The 19,549-nt window shown below is 37.1% G+C and overlaps 1 protein-coding gene across 1 annotated transcript in view; it reads left to right on the top strand.

The window, feature by feature from the left end:
• The window catches only part of BACH2 (BTB domain and CNC homolog 2), a 128,882-nt gene extending 110,002 nt beyond the window's left edge, over nucleotides 1-18,880 (top strand). Inside the window, exons 6-8 of the mRNA XM_053461053.1 lie at nucleotides 8,579-10,111; nucleotides 16,145-16,351; nucleotides 17,063-18,880. Of these exons, the coding sequence (XP_053317028.1) occupies nucleotides 8,579-10,111; nucleotides 16,145-16,351; nucleotides 17,063-17,542 (2,220 nt within the window). The 3' untranslated portion in view covers nucleotides 17,543-18,880. The remainder of the gene's footprint in view (nucleotides 1-8,578; nucleotides 10,112-16,144; nucleotides 16,352-17,062) is intronic.
• Nucleotides 18,881-19,549: the final 669 nt, after the last annotated feature.

The following is a 19,549-nucleotide window of genomic DNA, read 5'->3' as shown; positions in this document are numbered from 1 at the left end:
CACCATTCACATGCTGCTCCACCTTTATGGCCCCTATTACTGATAAATGTAAACCAGAATGCTTGGGTGACACCTTCCAGACCAACCTACAATCTTCAACAGTAATAATAGTAAAAGTAGTAATACTAGTCCCTCCCATATTAAGAGTATAACTTGTAAATAGCAGAATGATCACATACATAAATGATGTAAACTCTTCTAACCTGTGAAATCTACCGTATATACTTGAGGGCGACAATAAATTAGAACAATTCAAGGACAATAGGGAAGCGAAGTGTTAAAAACAGCACTTTTTATATGCAGTATATTGATCTGTCAGTAAATGACCATTACAAATTCCTAACAGTCTAATTTTGGTGGAGTAAATGGCTTGAACCTGCTTTGCTGTCTGCTTGTCATATGCCCAGTCACATTGGGCATGTGGGCGAGCAGCTATTAACTTTGTATATAAAAAACACTTTTTGATTTGTTTAGTTATTGTAAATTTTTACTTGCTAACTGATCATGTGACATTAAAAACTGTGTGTCCTTAAAAAATCTTTGTCCTTAAAAAGGTCTTTATTATTTTTTTCCTGAGCTTTTAAAAAAGCATTTATTGTAGAGAAAAATAATTTGTAAATAATTTACAATTTTAAGCCAACATTGAATTGCATGTGAACACCAGTTTATGATATGTAAGACTTTGAAAGTAAATAGTGTGACGCAGAAATTGCGATTGTGAACATTCAACATTCCGTATTCTGTGTGTAGTGGGTTCCAATACTTAAATGGAAAGGGGCCAGTTCAGTCACAAAATGGGAAGTGTTTAGTCTTTAGGCCCCAAAATGGTCTAGTCTTGGTATTAAGAAAAATATGTTACCAGTTATCGAGCAAACTATCCGTTGCACATGTTTTTCTTTTCATTCTTTTTTTTCCTTAAAGGAACCATATTTTCTTGGTACACGTATATTGAAGTCCATTCTGTCTAGACCCTAGTGTATTGTATTGCATGTAAATTGGTGCAGACAGTCTTTAGTTATACGAGTTAGAATATAAGACGTATACCTCATTTAGCATCTCCCCTGCTGCTTCTACTGAAAGCAGGGATCATACCTCAGTACACTCCCAGTACATGCTGATTCAAAGTCCCATACTAATCAGTGTGAGCCGAGGAATAAGATGGAGATCTTTCTACCTCTAGGAACTGGAGTCCATGCAATTAGGACACCAACATGCATTAGAAAATACAGTTTAACGGACTAGACTTTTCCTTCCATGGTATTTAGCTTATACACCATGAAGGTTTTCTGCAACAGCTTTAAGTGTGGGTGGGAAAGTGTCTGCTCCTACTATGAAAGCAAATGCTGGAATGTAATTCTGTGATGACTTTTAAGACTAAAGCAGCATATTTCGCTTACATATGGGGAAATCATTAACCCCAGATCATAGCCATGTATTTAAAAAAGGGGTTGCACTTAATCAGAGGTAATGTTTTGATTGCCATTTAGCGGATTTATGAAAAAGCAAACACCAGTTTTGTTTTTATTAAATGTAAATCCCATTCATCTCCATTTTAATGCAGAAAAAACAATGTATTACATAGATTTGCCATTTTTTGGCATACAAATGCATAGAGGGATTCTCAGAATAGTCTTGTTACTATTGTCACCCAAACCTGTTCCATATACATTATAAAAACAGAAACAAAAAGTTGTTATGTGAAGGACTTCTGGTTGCTGAAATACACGATAGAAAGTTTATTATTGCTGTCTGCAGTTCTGTAGCCTGAATGTAAAATTCCTATGGGTCTTGAAGATGGGGTTAAAGAACAATGGCAGTGAATTTCACTATTTGAATATTAATGATCAGTAGCTTGCATGCAGAGTAGGTTTCAAAGTATTTCCCCAGGCATCGGTAGCCTTTTTAATAGCCCGTGTGCATAACAAATCAGCAATTGGGTTAGCTTTTAAATCTAGCAAACTGGAATGTGAGGAGTGTCAAACAAAGTTACATACTACCAGTACTAACTATACTGCATGAGAGTAACTTAACTCTTTACTGTAGCAAAGTAAAATGAAAATGTCTTTACACAACACTTTATATTGATTGTAGGTGCTTTTGGCACATTACAGTGAAATTACTTCTTAGAAGCTTTATATAATATAATACCAAATTTCAGAGGACCTTATTACAATGTGCATTACATAAAAAGAGACATGTTTCTTCAGGCATGGGTTGTGTTTATTCAAATCATTATGTAGCATTGGATATTTTTGAATATATGTCAGTGATATGTTTTCCCTGACAGTAGAGAGAAAGAATTTCCCATTGTAGAAAGCAATATTCCAAAATTATTCTGCTGTATATAGAACCCAGTGTCTGAAATGCAATGAATGCTCGTTTTGTTCTTCTCAATGGTTCTCAGTTCAGACATGATGAAGTCTGATGAAATAGCTGTACTATGGAATGTTATGAATCAGTTACGAGTTTGTTTATAGTATATATGCGGTAGGATAGGAAAATCCCATCTCATTAATTAACCATCTAATTCAGAATACCACAATCCTCCCTGGTGCAGGGATTTGTTATTATCCCTTGAACTCAAACTTTCTGTGTTTTTTAACTGGTTTCCTTATGGATTCGTTGTTTGTCCTTTGATTTCCCTGTTAGCTCGCCTCCCCTCCTCCTCCTCCTCACGTGTCTGTAATTTTATTGTGGGTTAATGAATCAGTTCATAAATAACAAGCAGCCATCTGATTTTGGAGGCACAGACCACTTTCAATCTGTGTGCCACTTTCCATATAAGTACTGATTTCCTATGTCATCATAGCATGATCACGGAATACCTACCAGTTTCACCACCAGGAGGCTCAGTGGTTGCTGACACTACTGTTTCTTCCATATTTCTGTGACGTGTGTCAGATTCCTGTCACACCTGTGGCCCTTCAGCAGCCTTTATATACCACCATCAGGGCTCAAAGCGTTCCCCCTGGCCCCAAGAGACACTTGGCATTAAACTGATTATCTCTTGTCACAGAAGGTGAGGTTTGTGCACTTCTTCCTTCATCTATGCTACCATAACAATATTAAAAAAGCAAAAGTGAGTAGGGAGTGGCTTATTTGAGAATGTATTGTTTTCATTAACTGAACTGTAATAAAATTATTGTGGCAAAGAATTGCTTGACACAAGCAATTGCTTAAATGCTGAAAATAAGCATTAAGTATGTCAGTCTCATCCAAGTTTTTTTGGTGTATGTACATGTAACTGTGGGAAATCATGCAAAGTTTTATGTTTTAGGTAAACCTTGAAGCATACTTCAAAACTTAAATAGTCGGATTGGATACAAAATTGTCGGTTTGAGTAGTGGTTAGAATATTCCTGGTACACATCATTCAGTTTGGAGAGAACCTGCAAACGCTGTGTTTTGAGCACCATGGTATTTAACATGTCGTGTGTTTATTCCGCATTCACACATCTTTCACACCAAATAAGAATTTGGCACCTGAGCATCCATAGTAATGTGATGTAACACACATGAACAAGGCACCTATTTTGTGCCGTTTTATAAAGAATAAAGACAGGAGACATTGCCTGCCAAATTATATATGTGGTTACAGCTAAATAAAGAAGCCGGCACTGTGAGAGCCATCCACCCCCTCAGGATGCAGAGGCTGCAGGGGCCTACTTAAACCCAACGTTTAAGATATTCTATAACATTTAGAAGAGGGCAGAGACTGAACATACTTTTTGTTCCAGTTCAACAAGTGACTTGTTTACTCAAGATTACTTTACTAAATTGATCTTATGGTTACAAATAGGTGAAAGTTATGTTTACAAAAAAATCCATGCTGCATTAGTTCAATGGACAGTACAAAATGTGTTTTAAAATTAATCTATCATCACAACATTTTATTTGCAAACAATTATAAACACAACACAGGTTTATCTAAAGAACATAAAAATTATTAAAACGATGTGTGGCACAATTATTGGCACCCTTTTAGTCAATACTTTGTGCTACCTCCCTTTGCCAAGATAACAACTCTGAGTGTTCTCCTGTAATGCCTGATGATGTTGATGAATACATGGCAAGGGATCTCAGACCATTCCTCCATACAGAATCTCTCCCGTTCCTCAAAATTTCGAGGTTGACGCTGGTGGGCTCCCCTCTTCAGATTACCCCACAGGTTTTCTATGGTGTTTTTATGGTCAGTACAGTCAGTTGCCAAAAATGCTCTTTTTTGGTTTCTTCTGACCATAGAACCCCATCCCTTTTGAAATTTCAGTACTGTCTGGCAAACTGAAGACAGTTGAGTTTGTTTCCTGATGAGGGTAGAGGCTTTTCTTCTTGAAACCCTTCCAAACTACTTGTGGTGATGTGGGTGATGTCAGATTGTGGTTTTGGAGACTTTCTGACCCCAAGACCTAACTAACTTCTGTGGTTTTCCACCTGTGATCCTTGGAGATTTTTAACCACTCAAACCATTCTCTTCACATTGCATTAAGACAATATAGACACGTCATCTTCTAGGTTTTCAATGCTTTTGCTATTTTCTTATAGCCACTTCCCATTTTGTGACGCTCAATAACCTTTTGCCGCATACCCTAGCTATATTCCTTGGTCTTGTCCATTGTGATGAATGAGAAAGGGAATTTGGGAACTTTGAGACTGTGTTACCTAATATTTATACATCTATGAAAGTTTAACAATTTCCTGTTCCTAGTCACCAAGGTGTACGAAAAACAGTATCACTGGGAATATACTTAAAATACATTTTTCTCATATGAATTCATAGTGGTGCCAATAATTGTGGCACACATATATTTAACAGCTAGATCTGTGTTGTCTTTGCAATATCCATGAGAGCAGATTATAAGACGGGGGTTTTTCCAGAGCAAATGCTCTGAAAAACACCCCTCGTCTTATAATCGGGGTCATCTTATAATCAGACCTCAAATAGCTCTGACTATATGACTAAGATCCAGATCCCCCGCAGCGATGCAGGGGACCTGGATCCTCCTGTGTTATGCCCCCCCCCAACTTACCGGTGCATCTGAGTCCCCGGTGCTTAGTCCGGGCAGCGTTTAGAGCTCCACCCAATTCGCGTAGACAACTTCCGCTGCAGGAAGGGGGTTAAAAGGCATATTATGCAAGCGGAAGTTGTCTACGCGAATCGCGTAGAGCTCTACGCGCTGCCCGGACTAAGCACAGGGGACTCAGAATCTCCGGTAAGTTTGGAGGAGGGAGGGGGAGGGAGTGTTAAACGGGGGGCATAAGGCATTTCTGGAGGCAGAGTGCTCTGTGAAATGCCTTTTAACCCCTTTAATGCCACTCTGCCTTCAGAAATGCCTTCTAACCCTCTATACGCCATTCTGCCTCCTGAAATGCCTTATACCTCCCTATATGCCACTCTGCCGCATAATATGCCTTTTAACCCCCTAAATGCCAGAGTGGCATATAGGGGAATAAGGCAATTCTGGAGGCAGAGTGACACATATGGGGTCAAAAGGCAAATCATGGGGCACAGTGGCATATATAGGGTTAAAAGTCGTATCATGGGGCACAGTGGCATTTAGAGGGTTAAAAGGCATATCATGGGGCACAGTGGCATATAGGGGGTATAAGGGATTTCTGGGGCAGATGTGGGCAAGCCTGGGGGCAGATGTGCATAACTGGGGGGGCAGGTTGTAAAAAAAGGAAATAAAAACAAAATATTTTTCTCAATCATAGCTTTTATTAACAAACAATTGTTCACATAGTTTACATGAATTAACATTTACTGGTAAAACCTTTTTTCCTATAGGGTCGTCTTATATTCAGGCTTTTTCTTTTTTTCCTAAATTAATATTCAGATTTTGGGGGGTCGTCTTATAAAAGCAAATACGGTATTTTTGTGTATTGATCAAAAGATCAAAAGGATAAACAATAAAAATAATTTTTCACAGACTTCTTTGCTCATATTTACCAAAGGTGCCCATATTGGTGGAGGGCACTGTATATGGAAAGTGAAACTTTGTTATATGTGAAAATCGTAGCTCATCCAAACCTGGCATTTAATAAATAAAATCATTTTTAGTGTTTTGCACACCCTGCTTTACAAATTTAAGTTACAAATGCAAAAGTAGATAATGCTAGACCTGTATAAATGTACACTTTATAGAGTTATTGTTTTTTTTTTTTAATTTTACTGGTGTTTATGTAGGTATTATTATAATCTAAAATATGCAAAAGCAATATTTTATAAGATATGCAAAATTAAGGCACTATTAATTGTCATAGGATAATATGGAATATTAATATAAAGAGATACTCTAAATTATATCTCTGATCCTAAATAACTGCACGCCACACCAAATTATGATCTAAAATATGTAAAAGCAATATTTTATAAACTATGCAAAATTCAGGTGCTATTAATTCTCATAGAATAATATAGAATATTAATATAAAGAGATATTCTATATTTCATCTCTGATCCTAAATAACTGCACATCACACCAAAATGTATAATTCAAAATAAGACATTATACCACCACAATTGTTATGCAAGATATAATTTATGGTAAAATATATATATATATATAAAATATCTATATGATCTGTGCAATACAAAATATAAAACAGAAGCCATACAGTATAAAACTTGAAAACATCTAAAAATATATGACAATATAGAATACAGTGTATTATTGATCAGTTATCAAGTATGAATTACTGGCTTATGGATAGAACACACAAGATGCAACAAGTGAAACACAGCGCATTGCATAAATGTTCCATATTCATCAAAATGATGTCACCTTAGAGAAACAGCATGTGTTAGTATCCAATAATTCCATCATCACACCAAACCAGTTATCTTTTTTTTCCAATACACTCAGCAACAATAAACCATGTCAGGAATTACAAAATGCAGAACGCATAATTAGAGTGGTAACAAAAATCACTATATCTTACTATACAAGTCTGTTGCAGTTTTATTGATCGCTACAATTTAAAAAGAAATTGACAAGTATAGAATTGTAGCTTCAATTATGCAACTAAATAATAAAAAAGTGGGTGAGCAAAAAATATATGATGAAAATAATATTTAATACACCACAAATATGGGACCCAAAATATATAAATACCTTGCAGTAAGAGTAGTCTGAAAAAAGAAATTTGTTTTGCCTGCTCATTCATGTTTTTTTTAATTGTTACATATATTACCATTTCTCCAAGGGTATGCAAACTCTTCATCACAACTGTATATATATAAAAATATACTGAACACAAATACACAAGAGAATATAGATGGATCTATTATAAAAAACATAAAATAAAATATATATATGTACTCATCTATTCCTTTCAATTGGCGAACAGATGAAAACCAAATTTACACTAGCTAACTGGAACAAACAGGGAGAATATGTCTAAAATCTCAATAATATTATTCACAAAAAATTGAATAAATCAAATTCTACATTAAAACCTTTGATGGGTTAATGTGCTAAGATAAAAAAGCCCATTCAATTTCTTTCTGACATATACTACGAACCAAATAATTTCCTCTCCAACTACCCTTTCAATATCGAAGTGGAAACCTGTAGGAACCTGTGGATTTCTGTGAAATGAGCAGAGATACTACAGTATGTTACATAAAGTTTGTTCCCTTTTATAGCTTTTAACCAGTTTCTGTCTAAGATTAGATGTAAGAATTATATTCAGTTCTGTATCTCTACATAGAATTGGCCAATGTTTTTGAATTTTCTTTCTTTCTGTTTATGATGGCTATTAAAGTAAGAATAATAGCTATGTCCTCCCCTTTGTCTGGATCCCTTACTTTGGGGGATCAACAACTCTTGCTTTTTTATCTATTTCCAAAAAAAGTTTGAGAGGACAGACAAACCTTATCACTACAATTCACTCCCATGGATTAAAACTCTCCAATAAGGATCCTGGGTGTAATTAGTAATGAAACCATTAACTTAATAACATGGTGGAAATTATGTCAAAGGCTTTTGTTACCCATTTATGAAAGTGTTAACTATCAAAGGTTTTAGTGGAACTTTTCCAGATCATCAAAAAAATTATATTCATCAAAATAGTTGGATAGATTTGACCATTAAATGAACTTACTAGCCTTGAGAATAATTGGGGGTATCTTCGAATTTTCTCAACTTCCTACGGTACTCATCTGACAAAACATACATAAGACATATATGTAGCGTAATATTTTATGCAAGACAGATACAATTGTAAACATGATAGATAACACACAGCAACGATATTCTTATGTATATAAGATATATAAAATATCGAGGTATACTTTCAAACTATGGATTACCAGTTTTATTGTTTTTAGAGTAAAGCCAACCTTGTGTTTTTATCCCTCTACATGGTTTGTGATCCAAACTTAGTCTTCTGACTATCCTACCACTGGCATGGTGTGTGGAAACAGGCAGCATTCATTACTGAAAGTAAAGTTGGTGGTGACCTGATGGATACTTAACTTTGTTCATATATAGATACTGTAGCTGTTATTGAAGTACATTTGCTCTGCTGATGCCAGTTCTAGCAATCTCCCTGACTTTTTTGTTTTTATTTTTTTGCAGGTCACTGCTAGAGGGTTTGGACCATTGTTGCAGTTTGCCTATACTGCAAAGCTGTTACTAAGCAAAGAAAACATACAAGAAGTCATTCACTGTGCTGAATTCCTGCGTATGCAGAACCTGGAAGACTCATGCTTCAGTTTTCTTCAGACGCAGCTTCTCAACAATGAGGATGGCTTGTTTTTGTGCAAGAAAGACACCTCATGCCAGCAAATACACAATGAGACTTTTGATTGTGAAGAGGAAACAATGGAATCTGAAACTTCCAAAATATCCTGCCCTAAAGAACGAACGCACCAGGAGCCTTTCTGCTTTGGCTCAGATGGGCTGGTAGCAGAACGAAATGAAGATATTTTGCCTAATTCTGATATGCAAAGGTACAACAAGGAAAACTTAGACAAGGATCCTGTGATCCGCTATCCAAAATATAAGAAGTACCAGCTGGCTTGTACCAAGAATGTCTACAATAATACATCACCCAGTACCTCAGGTTTCAAAAGCACATTCAACGACCAGAGTTCAGAAATTGGTCTGAAAGTAGGGCTCCCCTTAAACCATATCAAAAGTGAGCCTCAGGATGAGGAGAATGATGAAGAGAGCATAACACTTTGCTTGTCTGGAGATGAGACTGACATCAGGGATAAGGAAGGGGATGTTGAGATGGTAAGGAAAGAACCCAGCCCAGTTAGCATGGATAACTCAAAAATGATGTCATCCCCTTCCTGTTTAAGAACTTTTTTCAGCAGAACAAAAGGAAGGGAGGTTATTGACCTTTCTGGTTCTTCCCATCAGCGCTTTGTCAGAAGTCCTTCATGCCCTGTGGAAAAGGGAGCAGCTCAGGGTGACCATAAAACTGATTATAACCCTTTCACTGGGAATTATGAACTGCCTTGTGAACCTCCTAAGGACTCTTCTAGTTTCCTCACAATGTCTCCTTTCAAAGGATTAGAACTCGCCTCTAAGCAGGAGATGGAACTGGATAGAAAGAGTGTCATATTCTCATCAAGTGCTTGTGACCAAATAAGCACTCCGGTGCAATCCTATTCTGGTGTAAGCTCCTTGGACAAAGAGTTTTCTGAGCATGTGCCAAAGGGTCTTTGGGCAGGAGCTAGCCAATCTCTACCTAGCTCACATACCTTTTCTCACAGTGGACTAATAACAGACCCATTACCAAGCAGGCTTCGGACTAACACTAGTTGCCCTGTGCCAATTAAGGTTTGTCCTCGTTCTCCACCTTTGGAAACCAGGACCAGAACATCTAGCTCATGCTCCTCATACTCTTATGCAGAAGACGGCAGTGGCGGCTCCCCTTGCAGCCTCCCACTATGTGAATTTTCATCATCTCCCTGTTCACAGGGCCCAAGGTTCCCAACGACTGACCATCAAGAGGTCTGTTCAATAGTTGACTCCATCTACAACCAAGGCAGGCCACAGATTAAATGTGAGCAGTCATATGGAACAAATTCTAGTGATGAGTCTGGGTCATTCTCAGAAGCAGACAGCGAGTCATGCCCTGTTCAGGACAGGGGGCCTGAGGTAATCTGCATGAATACTGCATGTACATTTATACATACACACTACTTTTGTAACAGCGCTTCTGTTTTTCATGACCCATATACACAGTGTTTGTGTCATTCACTCTTTCCACATTATTTGTAGAAACATAGGCTAGCGTTTTTTATGTTTAGTTTGGCCGATTAAATGGAAATACGCCAATAAAAAGGCACACAAATTGAAGTCACTTGTTTTAAAATGCTACAACAGAGGGGCTTTTCGACGGCGAACATTTTCTTGTTTAGAATTTTTTATAGTAATAATGCTGTAGCTAAAATCACAAGTGAATCCCTAACATTCTTCTTCTTAGTGGTGTCCCTGCTTTTACATAAATTCATATCCCACATACTTTTCTGATTTTAGCACTTTTACAGCTAATACAGCAATAGAAATAGATTGTCCCAGTACCCAGTACCCTTCCAAGAAATTAGTAGTTAATCAGGTAAAATGTTGCCTCATTCATTGTCATGTGTTTTAGGCTGTTGCACAAAAGCTGAAAAAGCTTATTTTCTAGCTTCTGTTTTATGCAGTAAAGGATTCAGAGAATCTGATTATAGAGCATGCAATTAATGTTTTGTGTAAGTGAACAGCATCCTTAATTCCTCGCACATGAAGGTATCGAGGCAGTTAGATTCATATGGTGAAACAGGGGGACTGGTTTCTGAAAGTTCTAAGCCTAAAATATTCAGTAAGCAGAAGGAAACTGAAAAGAAAAAACAAAGATAGAAAACAGTAAAAGTTTTTAATACTCTTTCACAGCACTAAATCTCTTGGTCCTGGTAGTGACGTTTAGGCACGTCCAATCCCCACCCTATGCTCCTCCTAGACCCATACAATGGGATTGTGTTTCGGTCCAGCCACACCCATGTACATGTCTAACTCTGCCCCTTGCAAAGCCACTCCCCCAAAGAGGGAGGGCTCTGTGTAGTCGGAGCCTGGAAGTTTCCAGGTATGACAAGAGGTCTGTAGAAAGCAAAAAATATACCATTAAGAGAATGAGAAATGTGAATGCAAATAAAAAAATTCCATGTTAAATTTGTCATTAAAGAAGTGTCCAAAGCAAAATGAAAATGGACATAAAATGAATATGAATAAGACCCAACCAGGTCGTATATGTACTAGCGAAACACACTTTCAGTTGTCATGTAGAGTAGAGGACTTCTAGGCTAGTATTTGTACTGTAGGTACACCAATGCATCTAAAAAATGAATTAATTTGCAAGGGAAAACAGTAACATTGTTGCTTTAGTTTTAGTCTCCTGTTTTATAAGAATGCTAAACACAAATACAGATAATTTGCTATTTAATCAATTTAGTGCAATAGTTACGAGCATCATCTTTTTATCATTTAAGTAGTCAATGAAGTAGACTTGTGTTTTAGTGCATGTGGTTAGAGGAGTAGCTAGGCTTCAGGCTTTTACCAATACTTTTTATGTAATTTTGTGAATGAATAGCTGATTCAATAAATGAGAATGAAAAGAATGCATTTTTTATACAGTTTAGACTGCAAAAGCATTATTTTGTCAAGTTAAGTCACATTAAGATTGACTTTTTGGGCTGCAGAGCAGTGTAATATACTAATAATCACCAAAAAGTATGGGATCTTTGAGAAAATAGGCATCAGGGAATAAACGAGGGACAAAGGATTTGGGTTCCAAACAGAGGTCCTTCAGGTATGTAACAATCTGATATGTGTTTCTTCTTTAAGCCATGTAGCAATGAAATTATTTAGTAGATGGTATATACCAAAACTGAAAACTTTACGAATCATTATGTTATATTTCTGGTTCATAGAGACAGCTAGTTAATTTTCTTATTTACAAATACTATTCAAATCAGATTCCCATAGACAGACAATAGCATAACAGCACGTCCACCCCCGAAGGGAACGTTGCCAGACTGAAACTCAAGTGAACACACAGAGGCGTACAACTGTTCATAAACTAATTATTTGGGTTGTTAGACACGATTTGGTCCTTTTTTAGATTTCTTATAATATGTAATCCAAATCGTTGGCAATAAATTAACAAAAATACCTTTTATCTTTAAAAAAAATATATATATATTGAACATAATTCGAAATGAATGATTTTACATTATAATGAATGATTTACATTATAAGTGAAGGTATCATTGCAAACTTCTAATTTTTGTAATGTTTTAATAATTGTTTCTGCTATTAATTGCATTCAATCAGAATTACACAAATATCTATGTCTAAAGGTTGAGGAAGGAAGCAAAATTCTGATGCCAAAAAAAATCAGAATGACCTTTGTAAGCCAAGCTGTCCACATCACCATGCCTAAGGTTATCTGTGCTGTGTAAAGTGCAGAGTAGCGTTTTTGTTTGGGTGGCTGGTAAATGATATGACTTGACCTAGTCCCACAGCTGGAGAGGTACAAAGTCTAGCACGGGGTGGCTGTGTGAACGGGCGCAAGGTACATAAGCTTCACACAGCCTTTGTGAGAGGAAGAGACATGCAAGGTGAACTCTTAACATCTAACGTTACTGTGGGCAATTATTAACCTGATTTATATTAAGAGAAACATGTAATGGGTCACTTGAGTATGTTTTTTAAAAATAAAACTACATCACTGCATAAACTACATCACTAACATCAGAATTTGTACTGTTGTGTGAGTGGGTGACAACAGTTGCACTTAAATAGTAAATAGTGTAAATGCCTGGACTGTAAGACAGTTTGCAAAAGAGAAAGAAGAGTTTCCAGCGAAAAACCCCTCCCCCGCCATCGCATTTACTGTGATAAGTAATACAGGGCCATATAACTTTAACAGGTACAGTGGGAAGCGATGTGAGACAATAGAGAAACAGATTTTCTATCTTGTAAGAGAATGGAGGAAACCATTTTTTTAAAAAATAGTCATAGAATGCAACATTTACCACAAGTCAGTTTGTGAAAGGTTTTCTCCAAAGTGATGGATCACTATCTGGATTAATCTGGGTTTGGCAGATAATACATATTAAAAATGGTATCATATAAGTGCCCTACCTGCCCTTGAAAAGCAATGTATAAATTGTATGGATAGATTAAATATAAAAATTGGGATTTAAAAAACCCTGGTTATTAAATGGTTAATTTCATTTGGACAGTGGAAGGCGGTGCATAGATGGGATGTATGTCCATTCAAGACTGTCTAAATCAGCATGCGGGAGAATACAAAAACCATAATTTAAAAAATCCACGTAAATCTCATCCTATCACCATACATTGCAGGTGCCAGGAGGGGGAATATCTTTGGGGATGTGGATAGGGGAGGTGCTGGGGGGCAGCACCATCAACCTATTATTATTTATTGTTTTATATAGTGCCATCTTATTCTGTAGCTCTCTCTCCTCTCTCTCTACCCCCCCTGTACATACAGATATATATATATAAGCAGAATGCCAGTTTATGACAACATATTGATCTGCTTCAATACATCCAGAGGTTAAAGTAGTTGAGAAAAGACTTAGGTCCATCAAGCAATTTTCCTATTCCTTGCTAACCGCTGTTGACAAAAAACCCTTATGTCAGCCATTTCAAATTGGGCTTTCAATGGGGAAAAAAAATCCTTTTTGACTCCAAATGGCAATCAGATTTCTCCTTGGATCAACAAGCACTAAATAAATATTAATTCCTATACTATCATGCATAGCCCCCTATGTTCTGCTTCATTGAAAAAGTATCCAGGCATTTTAAAGACATCTAATGTATTTGCTAGCACCACCTCTTCAGACAGTGAATTCCATACTTGTATTGTCCTTACTGTAATAAATCTCCTCCGCTGTCGTAGACGTAATCTACTTTCTTCAAGTCCATATTGAAATATCATTATCATATCCGCTCTAAGCCGCCGTTTCTCTGTGTACAAATTTAACTTTTCTAGCCTTTCTTAGGCTAAAGCTTTCCATTCCCCTTATTATCCTCTGAACTTTCTCTAGTTCCATAATGTCTTTTTTGAGAAAAGGCACCCAGAATTGAACTGCATATTCAAGGTGTGGTATTACCATTGACCTGTAAAGAGGCAGAATGATATTTTCCTGGTGGCCATGGTGGTCATGAAGAAGTTGTGATTGAGATGTCTGCTGCAAAAGCACAGATCTTGATCAATTTTACAACTCAGTGAGCACTTCTGGGAAGATCTTTTGATCTCCCAAGGCCCTACACACAAAAGTGCCATCAAAGTATGCCATCAGAGGCATGTGTATTATTTCACTAAGCCACAGTTCATGGTGAGATGAAGTATGCTATTTAATTTATTCATAAAGGGCCAGCCTTGGTAAATGTCTCATGTGAGAAGGACAAATTGGCCCTAAAATATGACGAAATGTCTCTTGATAGGGGGTAACATTAAATATATGCATTATGCTAGCCAATTCTTATCCCCTGGTTATGACACTAACCTAAGAGAGCAAGCGTTTCTTTTGGGTCTCAAACCATCTCTCTTTCCTGCTTCATTTCTAAAAGCTCTGAATTTTATCACAGTGTTATGCAGTCACAAAATCCACAATAGTCTGCAAAGAAGCAACTGGAAGTTTGTTTAGAAACCAACTTGTTACTCAGTTACATAAGTGGCTGCCGAGAAGTAATACAAAGCGTATTCAGCGATTAGGAAGCATACCAATAACATAAGTTATGGTGGGTAAAGGTGACGGAAAACCCTTCCACTAAAAATTAGGAAGCATGGAACCATGTTTTTCATTTTACGTCTAAAAATTCTCTGCCACCAAACGCTGGTTTGGGCATGAATTACTAAACCGTTTGCAGGAGGTATGAAAGCCTCTGAAAATCATCCACTAAAAATATTCTGCAGGATTCCTGAAGTGAAAGTCACACTTTCTGGTATTCGGTTCAATAACTCAAATGTTAATGCCCGAGTGCAATATAGACGTTATAACGTGGACTCTTACTGCCATCGTGTGGCAAAAAAGTAAATTCAACGATTCTGCTTCAATTTTCTTTTTAAATATATGACATTCTAAATGCTTTTATATTTGCTAGTATTATGGAAATGTTTTCCATGTCTCTTACAATAGCAAAGTCGCAAAACATTCCTTTTTTTATTATTTTGAGAAAAAAATGTTTTTCTTTTCGTTTCCTTTTCTTTCTTTTTTCCTTTCGTGTCCTTTCCTTTAGTTCATTTCCTTCCTATGGGCATAGGGGGAAAAAAATCTGGATGGAGAAATTATATGGCCAGCCTATATAAATCCCCTGGGTCGGATTCTGATATGGATCCTTCTGTGTAACCTGCTGATAAAGAAAAAATACGAACCTTATTATAACATAACTGATGTGTAGTCAGTGTCCCTAACCATCCACACCAGCGCTCTGTCCTAACGTTCATACAAAGTCATTGGTTGATCTCATCTAACCAAAACCAAAGGTGTGTTACATAAGCTTAAAATAGAATAAAAGACATCCTCTGTTTATTCAGTGAAGCATATATTCACATTTCCTAGGGGTTTAACGTGCTGGTAGTATTTGTATATCTATGCATGAGCACTTACACATGATACTTACTATTTGCTACAGTTTACAACTTATTATTATGTATTGTTTTATTGTTATGTTACAATTTGACTTACAGAAACAAGAGGTAAGGAGGCCCCTGCTCAAACAAGCTAACAATCTATAAGTATTTATCTTAACTCAAAAACTCTTTATTTATTAGCCAAAGGCAGGGCACGCGATGTCTAGCTTGCCACTGCACTGCAGAAATTCACTGTTATCAAGTCTTAACATTAACCCTGTTTAACAACAAAAAAAGCAGAACGAGCAGGCAATTCCATGTAGTAGACTGAGGTGAAACTGAACATAGCAGCTAGGAAGGGCAGGATAAATAAAGGATGATTGCCAAAACAGATAAGGCCAACGATCAAATGAAGTTTCAACAGGTTTAAATTAGGAGACCAGCTGGACCAAATAGTTGTTGTCTGCCCACAAATCCAACGGTTAATGTTTAGTCACACGAGGCACTGTGTATGATTGTTTATGATTTTCTTTTGTTTTACGTAGGTGAAACTGCCCTTTCCTATTGATCAAATCACAGATCTTCCACGCAATGATTTTCAGATGATGATAAAGATGCACAAGCTAACCTCAGAGCAGCTTGAGTTTATTCATGATGTGCGCCGCCGAAGCAAAAACAGGATTGCTGCCCAACGCTGTCGGAAGCGGAAACTTGACTGCATTCAGAATTTAGAATGTGAAATCCATAAACTTGTGAGTACCGGGTGCAACAGCTCCCTTGCAGGGGACTATATAACTTGTTTCAGTATGTGATAGAAAGGGGGTTGAATATGAAAAATAAGCCTTTGGCAAAACATAAAGCCCAGTAAAGCACTCAGTCTCAAAAATACTTTAACCCACACCTAACAGATGGCAACAAATTGTAAAATGGCCTCCTTTATTATCTAAAAGACACTTTTTACATTATGCAGACATTGCGTGCATTATTTTATTTTTAACTTTAGGGTAGGTGCTTTTGTTTTGACAAATGGTAGAGCCATTCTTATTTGTATTACTAAATAGCCAAATTGAATCTGCAGTCTGCCCAAGCTTGATGCCAGAATATAGCAACGTGTGTGATGACATCCCCTAATGGCTCACTTATAGGCCTGACATTGAATTTTCACTCTGCCCCTCCTTTTAAAGTCGGGTTTTTAAACTTAGTTTAATAATTAGCATTAGTTATTACATACATGATCGATCTTTGCTCTGGTATAATTGTATTAACATATTGTGTCAATACTACAATAGACAACATGAATCACACGTCACACATATAAAGATGCCATTGTGATCATCCAAAGAAGAACCACATGTAGCCCACCAATTCACTCTGCCACCTTATTAAAAAAACTGTGCAGTCCTCAATCTAAAATTTGAGAAGATTTCTTATGGCCTTGCAATTGATTTTTGTAATTCTTTCAGGTGTGCGAGAAAGAAAAGTTGTTAACTGAAAGGAACCAGCTGAAGGCATGTATGGGAGAGCTACTGGACAATTTCTCTTGTCTTTCCCAGGAAGTTTGTAGGGATATCCAGAGCCCTGAGCAGATACAAGCTCTGCATAGATATTGCCCTGTCCTTAGACCCATGGATCTACCCACAGCTGCCACTTTCAACCCTTTACCGGCAAGAGGAGAACAGAATCTTGTCACAGCTCAGGACATGGGGGAAAACATGCAGTGTTGCAACGAGCAAGGATCGATTCAACTTGGAGCTCACTCACTTCCTAATAACACACCAGAAAATTGTATTGCAAGAGGTGCGCCAGGGGGAGCTGATCATGGTACTTACACGGAGAGGGGGGTTTGTATGGAGCAGAACAGCCAAACAGTGACGGTGGACTTCTGTCAGGAAATGACAGAGAAGTGTACAACTGATGAACAGCCAAGGAAAGATTTCACCTAGTGTCATCAGGCTATGCAATTATAGGGTTGTGCAGAAGTCTACTAAAAAAGCTATTGGCTGTCACTGTCTCCAGAAACCTTGTCGGTGCACACTACAGCAGTCTTAGCGGCAATACTGTTCTGTAAGGATTTCCCTCCTCTCGAAAAGCAGGAGTTCTCTTCATGATGGTGCTATACCTTGCTCAGGCAGGGAACTATAGAGTAACAATACTGTCATCCTTCTGTTTTGTTTCTTAATGTATTCTAACTTCAAATCTTAACAGGGATGGAAGGAACACCTCCAAGATCCAACAGCAGCTTATATTCTCAGTGACCCATGTCACAAACCAATCTCAGGAATTTCTTCTGAATGTTCATTTTTTTCTTCTTCATTGAAGACCGTTAATATACAAAAAAAGGTTTTATATGTAAACTGTAAATAGATGACAAAACCCATATGCAAAAAGCTCATACAACCCTCACACCCTCCCCACTCCACCCTCCAACTGGAAAACTCTCTCTTCTTTATTGTCCAAGCAAAGATCCAACATTCCTTTTCTAAGTCATGTAGGACAAAATACTCAGTGTACTTCACAGCTCTACAGTATCATTCAGTTTATAGTGACAAACACCAGGCACTTTTTTTCTGGGATTAATGACCTCTAATCTGCAGTCTGGCACCATCATGTCAGTCCACCATTTTTATTTTTGGGTTTCAGAAGGTATCAAGTTCTGCTGATTCTTTAAACTATGTCATACTTGCACTGAGTTAGGCTATTGTGTGTCATTTTGTAACATTGCTATATATGCATAATCTGCTTTGTAAAACAAGGGAAAACAAGCAAACACTCAGGAGAATACAATGTAGGAACATTTTCTTGCCAAATATTGCATTCGCCAGATAGTATAATATTTAAAAATAACTATTGTTTGCCATTCCCCATTACCAACATGCTGTTTTCATAAAAAAGGACAGTATTTGATATTGTATATTATACTCTGTACTGTAACTGAAACAAAAGCAAACAGTTGTTAGCCACCTGACTTCTGTTTGGTTTCAAGGAAGAGGGGGAAAAAAGTGGTTAAATGTTCCTGCTAATACTGGGTGTCCAAGAAAGGTTCTCATTTGGAACATGAGTGCATTCACTGTATTTGTGACTCATGGAGCCCTTAACGCTAGCATGAAAATCACTTACCTCATCCGATGAAGTCCACAATGCTTAATTCTGGGCCATCTTACAAAAAAATCCCTTGTGCCCAATATTGTTGTGTTCAAACAGCCCCAACTCCCACCCAAATGTAATAGTGAGTCATATAATAGTAAGCTATGATGTTTTTATTTTAAGATGAAAAAAGAGAATGGATTGTTGTTTTAGTGTTGCTTTAGTAAATGTTAAGGGCTCTTGAGCTGCAGAAGCCCATTTGAAGGTAAACAACTTCTCAGTCAATTAAGCTTAATGGCAGGCGCCCCAGCCCTATTCATATGCCTGTGGTCTGTTCCATAAATTGAGTTTTCCAAAATTGTTTGTCCTTTGAGATGAAACGTTATGAGGTTAGAATGTTGATAAGTACAGTTAAATGTGTGCAAAAGACTGGCTGCAAATACATTTCTTTTTTTTGTGACCATTGTGTATAAACTGTTACAATTGCCTTTTCAGCCCATTGAGAAGTATTTTTTTAGTAAAAAAAAAAGGTAGTACTTGCAACCTTTCCAGTGCACATCATTGTTTAAAAGACAGTAAAACCCACTGTTTTCAACTGATGCATTTCAATGACTATAGTGATTATCTATAAACATAACACTATATAGACATCTTGCAGTTGTTGGAGAGGGTGCTGATACTAGCGTGGTATAAGGTCCATGTGTTGTGTGTATAGCTTGAATCTTGAATTAATTATATCCCTAATACAAAGTACTTTCATAGTAACTGAAGTAACTAAAATATTTGGACTATAAGTAACTCATAACGGATTCTTTGGGCCCTTTTTTCTATTATAATGTAGTTCTGGAGTGTTGTCCCATCTCACC

Source organism: Spea bombifrons, chromosome 3, assembly GCF_027358695.1.
Source record: "Spea bombifrons isolate aSpeBom1 chromosome 3, aSpeBom1.2.pri, whole genome shotgun sequence".
Taxonomy (NCBI): Eukaryota; Metazoa; Chordata; class Amphibia; order Anura; family Pelobatidae; genus Spea; species Spea bombifrons.
This window is presented reverse-complemented; position numbering and strand designations above follow the sequence as displayed.